This window comes from Sinocyclocheilus grahami, unplaced genomic scaffold (genome assembly GCF_001515645.1).
Source record: "Sinocyclocheilus grahami isolate Dianchi unplaced genomic scaffold, SAMN03320097.WGS_v1.1 scaffold61.1, whole genome shotgun sequence".
Lineage (NCBI taxonomy): Eukaryota > Metazoa > Chordata > Actinopteri > Cypriniformes > Cyprinidae > Sinocyclocheilus > Sinocyclocheilus grahami.
Window position 1 is genome coordinate 3754685 of NW_015505240.1, and position 7788 is coordinate 3762472.

At 34.1% G+C, this 7788-nt stretch overlaps 1 protein-coding gene across 1 annotated transcript in view; it reads right to left on the minus strand.

Annotated features, from left to right (window-relative positions):
* Positions 1 to 7788, minus strand: part of LOC107584654 (electrogenic sodium bicarbonate cotransporter 1-like) — a 57713-nt gene that overhangs the window by 34978 nt on the left and 14947 nt on the right. The window contains exons 3-4 of the mRNA XM_016271364.1: positions 6249 to 6422; positions 623 to 758 (exon numbers count right to left, since the gene is read on the minus strand). Coding sequence (XP_016126850.1) covers positions 623 to 758; positions 6249 to 6422 — 310 coding nt within the window. The remainder of the gene's footprint in view (positions 1 to 622; positions 759 to 6248; positions 6423 to 7788) is intronic.

Here is a 7788-nt window from a genome sequence, read left to right on the forward strand (position 1 = left end):
TATATATATATATATATACATATATATATACATACATACATACATACATACATACATACATACATACATACATACATACATACATACATATATATATATATATATACAAGGAAAAACTATTATTTTCAACCCTCTGTCTAAAATGATCTGATTTTAGGGGGTGGCTCCTTTAAGGCAGTAAATGGTCAGTAAATGGCCACTTTTTTGATTGGCTAACATCAGTGCATATGCCACAATATCAACGCCATTTATCAAGTTAAATGCCAGTGGGCGGGGCCTCTGGTGTGAAGATGTATAACTATTGGTTGATGTCTTGCTCTTGAGGCGGTCATATGCAAATATATTCACCTTTGTGACAACAAAAATCCCACAATATCCAAGCCATTTTTGGAGTTTGATGAATTCTTTGTTTATAACAAGGAGGATGTATTAAGCTTTGAAAATTGCAGGATGTTTTAATGGTACAAAGACCTCTTATATGTCAAAACATCAAGGCAAATTTGATTTCTTATGTCATGACCCCTTTAATAAAATGCGACATAGATTGAAATCGAGATTGCTTCGGTATATATTCTTCCAATCTTCTGTTCATAATGTTTAGGGGTGTTTTTTTACACTTTACCTGGCTGTTTCCTTCCACTCCATCTCTTGTCCGTCAACGGTGAGAAGCTCGTCGAGTTCGGTGAAGAGCTGCGGTGGAGGAGGTCCGCTGTCATCTTCCCCCAAAATAAAGCGAATCCTCTCTGCAGCAGGTGAAACTGACGAGAAAACAACAAACCAGGGGTGAGAGAGGCCTGCTAACCTAAAAATACTAGCTATTATAGCTATTATAATCAAACAACAGATACATTAACAGAAACACACAAGAAGACAATAGCCCTCTGTCTGCTTAAGGTGTGACTGTAACAGAAATCACAGGTTACTTCCTTCATAGGTGTTATGTAACATCAACATGAATTAGCTTTCTTGTAAATATCAAGTGTGTTACACCCAAAAAGTATGTGAGACTTATTTCCTGGACAAACAGAAATAGAGAGTGTTGCGAAAGCTAGAACTGACCAGCATCTGAATTTCACAGGGAAGTTATCAAATGTGAAAGTGTGTGCATGAGGAAGCCTACTTTTTAAAAAAAAAAGAGCCTGTCAGCGTTTCTCATAACTGCAAAGTGTACACTTTTACATTACAAAGACTCAATTTTCTGCACAGGCAGTGCCTCTTAAAGGAAAAACTAGAACAAACAAAAGGTTTAAGGCAAGACGTTTGGGAAACTAATGAGATTTGTGTCTATGTCTGGGAAATCAGGTCAAAAAAAAAAACCTGTTGATTACTGAGTACAGCCTTCCCGGACAGACTGCTAGTTAGGGAAGTCAGTATATATGGAATATATATTGGTTGTATTGCAACATAGTGACTGACTGGATATTTTGATTCAAAATCACAGAAATAAATTATACTTTAAAATATATTCAAACAGTTATTTTCAATTGTAATAATATTTCACAATTTTACTGTAATCTTGGTCATATAAATGCAGTCTTGTACACACACACACATATATATATATATACACATTTCATGCAGTTTTAATATAGGATAGATAGATAGATAGATAGATAGATAGATAGATAGATAGATAGATAGATAGATAGATAGATAGATAGATAGATAGAGTATTAATATAGATATAATTACGAATTTCTGAAACTATTTATGTCTTTGTCAAACTCATATTTTCAAATAAGCAACAATGCATTTTAGGAAAGCTCTGTCTTCTTCCACTTGACTGTTGTAACATCAAATAAAAGCAACTAAAAATACTTTCTTAGAATTTTCTTATCAACAACAAAGCGGTACTTGGATCTATTTTGGCATTATGAACCCCTTAGGACTTATTTAAAAATAAATTTGAATCAAAGAAACGTAACACTTAAGATTTAGCACTATTTCTAGAACTAATAAGCAACTTCATGACATCTATAGAGATATTTGCATATGAGCTCCAGTGCAGTGATCATTTATCCAAATGAGAGACAAACCAAATACTAAAACAATATGTATAATCACTATTATGATGACAATATAAAAGGGAGTTTTAAAAAAACATATTAAATGATTAAAAAAATGCAAGGCAGTGGCACCAGGCTTTATACTGAACACTAATATTTTAACATATTCAAGGCTTTTTAACAGGAACGGCCTTTCTCTCTCTGCATTTAGCACATTTGCAGCACACTCAGCTAATCTACGCTAAACTAGCCAAAGCCAGGCGATTGTTTTCCTCCCCCAGCGGCCTGAAACAGCCCCTCTGGAGATAATAAGGCTGTGTTGTACACACAAGAACATCCTTCTGACCCACATCTGGCTCCTTGCCTCCTAACATGGGCTAAAAGTTAACAATTCTTCCCACAAGCAGCTAAAATGACCCGTTATACCACTAGCATATACTTAAACTAGAGGCATTGCTGCGATCAGCTGACTCCCAATGCTAAATCCAGCCACGAGAAGCCGTACATACTATGATTATGTGAGAAATGTGTTTGTTAGTTTAACCCAGTGACTTACTGTAAGTAATGTCTGTGAAATGTGTGATTCTCACAGGATCTACAGCAGGAGAGAGCGATGGAGAGGTGGAGCGGGTTCACTGAGGATAAGTGCAGATAAAGGTGACTATGCACTTGTTTAGCTCGATGCTTTGCCTTTTCAGCCGCGTCACTGATTAGCAGAGATTAACACACACAAAGACCTTTAACTGAGGCTGTGAGCGCCGCTTTATCTCACTCTGACTCTACATCGCTCTCGGGTCAATCATATTTATTTAAATCACCACCTGATTCTCCAGAACATTATGGATCGCTCTGTGATAAAGGCCTGGGAAATATCTGTGAAGGTTGTCATCTGATTAGGAATGGCTTGCAGATTTTTTTATTGATTTATTTCTTTTGTGAAACACAGAATGAGATGTGAGCTGCTGTATTCTTTACAAGGAAAATGGATGGTGAATCCTAAAAAGTACTATAAAAATTTAATAAAAGTAGTCAACATGACTTGTGCAAGACAGTCTTCTGAAGTAATATAATAATGTATAATATTATTTTAATAATAATAATAATATAATTTAAGTCACTGTAGACTTGACATGCAAGAACCGATGGCATTTGTTGTCAACAACAAATCTAAACATAAATAATATAATATAATATATGCATTATAAATACTAATAATAATAAAAATAAGATTTTGATAATGTTTATTGTTGTCAACAACTAAATCTAAATGTGCCATTTTTTAAATATTTATTGTCAGGGTGAATCTTATAATCCATTTTACTCCTAAATGTAAAAAATAAAATAAAACAAAGAAACAAATAAATTGTTACCTGACTCTACATCGCTCTCGGGTCAATCATATTTATTTAAATCACCACCTGATTCTCCATATATATAATATGAATATATAGAATAATATAATATATGCATTATAAATACTAATAATAATAAAAATAAGATTTTGATAATGTATATTGTTGTCAACAACTAAATCTAAATGTGCCATTTTTTAAATATTTATTGTCAGGGTGAATCTTATAATCCATTTTACTCCTAAATGTAAAAAATAAAATAAAACAAAGAAACAAATAAATTGTTACGAAATCTGTGTATCATTCGATCATTCGTTTTTTTATTTAATATTGAAAGCAGAAAATTGAGAAAACTGATCCTTTTTCGTTTTTTCCGAAAAACGAGAATTCAGCTTAAATTTTCGTTTTTCGTTCATGGGTGGAAAAAATTAATAAACAGTTTGAATATTTGATTTCTACATGTGGGCGGGAATTAAAAGCCCCTTTCTGCTGATTGGTCAGCTGAATATCAAACCGTGCAGTCATCAGTTCTTCTGCAGTATCATGCAGCAGAATAATAGTCCTCCGCTGCTGCAGTTGTACGGATTAATAACCCATTTGATCAATTTCGGCACAGTTTGATCTTTGGCTGACCAATCAGCAGAAAGGGGCGTTTAATCCCCGCCCATGTGTATAAATCGAATATTCAAGCTGTTTATTAATTTTTCCACCCATGAACGAAAAACGAAAATTTAAGCTGAATTCTCGTTTTTCGTTTTTAGGAAAAAAAGGAAAAAACGAAAAAGGAGCCGTTTAAAAAAAAACCAATGATCGAATGATACACGGATTTTATGCATCCAGACATTTTAATTTTGCGTTTTTATGTAATTCCTTAATGGTTATTCTAATAAGTTATTCTCTTTTTATACAGATTTTTACTACATAATTATTTATGATATTATGAATAATATTATATTATACTACCAATACTACCATGACTTACAAACACTTGATAATTGTAATTATATACAAATTGTTTTAATTATATACTAAATTACATTAATCTAAACAAATTTTAATAATATATAGTGAAATACATTAATATGATTTAAATATATAATAGATATTATATATACACTTTTTTTAAATAATGCTAATAATAATTAACATTACTTTTTATTTAATAATTTACATTATTTAAAAACACAAAGAAAGAAAGAAAGAAAGAAAGAGATGAAAGAAAGAAAGAGAGAACGATGAAAGAAAGAAAGAGAGAAAGAGAGAGAGAGATGATAGAAAGATAGAAAGAGAGAGAGAGAGAAAGAAAGAAAGAGAGAAAGAAAGAAAGAGAGAGATGATAGAAAGAGAGAGAGAGAGAGAGAGAGAGAACGATGAAAGAAAGAAAGAGAAAGAGAGAGAAATGAAAGAAAGAAAGAAAGGGAGAAAGAAAGAAAGAAAGAAAGAAAGAGAGAGAGAGATGAAAGAAAGAAAGAAAGAAAGAAATCATTTGAAAAAAAATATTTTAAATTAATGACATTTGGGGTGAAAATGTGCTTAATCATCATGAAAATAATGTTTTAATGGTCATAAACTACGCTTCATCCTCTTTAAAATGGTGTGATATTTTGTAGTGAAATATGTCTTGTTCTCGACAGATTTTGTGAGATTCTCCCACCGGAGTTCATCTGAGGCAGGATAGATGAAGAAACTCTGGGAAGTTGCTGGTGAGCTCCAGCAGAAGGGAAGATTATCAGCAAATAAATAATAATTAACACTACTTTTTATTTAATAATTTACATTATTTAAAAACACAAAGAAAGAAAGAAAGAAAGAAAGAGATGAAAGAAAGAAAGAAAGAGAGATGAAAGAAAGAAAGAGAGAACGATGAAAGAAAGAAAGAGAGAGAGAGAGAGATGATAGAAAGATAGAAAGAGAGAGAGAGAGAAAGAAAGAAAGAGATGAAAGAAAGAAAGAGAGAACGATGAAAGAAAGAAAGAGAGAAAGAGAGAGAGAGATGATAGAAAGATAGAAAGAGAGAGAGAGAGAAAGAAAGAAAGAGAGAAAGAAAGAAAGAGAGAGATGATAGAAAGAGAGAGAGAGAGAGAGAGAGAGAACGATGAAAGAAAGAAAGAGAAAGAGAGAGAAATGAAAGAAAGAAAGAAAGAAAGGGAGAAAGAAAGAAAGAAAGAAAGAAAGAGAAAGAGAGAGAAATGAAAGAAAGAAAGAAAGGGAGAAAGAAAGAAAGAAAGAAAGAAAGAGAGAGAGAGATGAAAGAAAGAAAGAAAGAAAGAAATCATTTGAAAAAAAATATTTTAAATTAATGACATTTGGGGTGAAAATGTGCTTAATCATCATGAAAATAATGTTTTAATGGTCATAAACTACGCTTCATCCTCTTTAAAATGGTGTGATATTTTGTAGTGAAATATGTCTTGTTCTCGACAGATTTTGTGAGATTCTCCCACCGGAGTTCATCTGAGGCAGGATAGATGAAGAAACTCTGGGAAGTTGCTGGTGAGCTCCAGCAGAAGGGAAGATTATCAGCAAATAATTACTTAAAGGGATAGTTCACCCAAAAATGAAAATTCTGTCATCATTTACTCACCCTCATGTCGTTCCAAACTTGAATGAGTTGCTTTCTTATGTTGGTGGTTGCCATTGACTTCCATAGTAGGAAAAAAATACTATGGATGTCAATGGCAACCACCAACTGTTTGATTACCAGCAATCTTCAAAATATCTTATTTTGTGTTCAACATAAGAAAGCAACTAATTTTTCATAAGACTTCGAGGCTCAGAGGTTTTGGGCAGGAAATGACAAAACAAATACTGTTCAGATCATACTGATAGCACAGGCATACAGGAGTAAACTGAGTGCACGATGGGCAGTTTGTCTTCATTTCTCTCTTACTGAGTGGTTTGAGGATGCTGGAGGACGGATCGTCTGCAGTCTCTGTGTCTGATTTGTCGCTGAAGTTTTCCACCAAACGCTCCCTCCTCTCTTTGTGATTGGATCGTCGTCTGTGTCGTCGACGGCGACGGTAACTCTTAGGCACGTGAACTCCAATGTAGACTGTGTGATGACCTACACACAAGCACAAAGAAAAGGCCATGAAAGATCACATGCTTCAAATGCTACTTCATGCAAATAATAACTGACACGATGTGATGCAGTGTTGTTATCATTAACTAAAGCTAAAACTAATCACAAATTGTTTTTGTCAACTGAAATAAACTGAACTAAAATGAATAAAAATAAAACTGAAATTAAAAATTAGGTAACACTTTACTTGAAGGGGTGTGCATAAGACTGACATGACACCTTCATAATCATGACATGACACATACATAATCATGACATGACACATGTCATGAATATGAAGGAGGTTTTATGCATGTTTATGACAACTGTCATTAAGTGTCATTCGCTCAGTTATGTAATTTTTAATGCAAAGATGACATTGTTTGAGATGTCTTTGTTATGGGCTATGGTTAGGGGTAAGGGTAGGGGTAGGGTTAGGTCAAATAATGTCATATTTGCATTAAAAATGACATAACTGAGCGAATGACACTTAATGACAGTTGTCATAAACATGCATAAAACCTCCTTCATATTCATGACATGTGTCATGTCTTGATTATGTAGGTGTCATGTCAGTCTTATGCACACCCCTTCAAGTAAAGTGAACTAATAAATCATGCACGATAAGACCAGGAGCATGTATAAGAAAGTCACTGCGTTTCTGTGTTTGCATGTATTCGTGTTTTTTCAGAAGGAAAATCTGACCCGTATCTCACACTTGTTAGATTAGAGATAAATGTTAACAACTTCCTGCAGCTGATCGGGCAGGAAATGGCAAAACATCTCCAGGAAGTGGAAAGAGAGAGAACACAGATAAACACACACTCACAGAACAATATAAGAACTAGTAAAGCTGCTCATCAATCCAGCCATCCGTCAATCACGCTTCAGTCATCCTTCACTTTCCAAGGTTAACTTTAAACAAATATGTCCGAATATTATCTGATGTGTGTGTGTGTGTGCGTGTGTGTGTGTGCGTTGTGATCATCATGTGAAGGTCCAAAGTTATAAACACACACTCACAGAACAATATAAGAACTAGTAAAGCCGCTCATCAATCCAGCCATCCGTCAATCACGCTTCAGTCATCCTTCACTTTCCAAGGTTAACTTTAAACAAATATGTCCGAATATTATCTGATGTGTGTGTGCGTGTGTGTGCGTGTGTGATCATCATGTGAAGGTCCAAAGTTCAGTGAGGACGAGAGCGGGAGGAGCAAATATAGAAAGAGCATAAGTGTGTGAAATGCTCATGTTTGTGAATGTGTTTGTTCTGCTTTTGATGTGTAGATATTTTTAGACGTCTGAACCTGCAGTAGTTTATACATTCTACATCTGAGAGGGGAATTCACTCAGTGAACTGTGTCCAG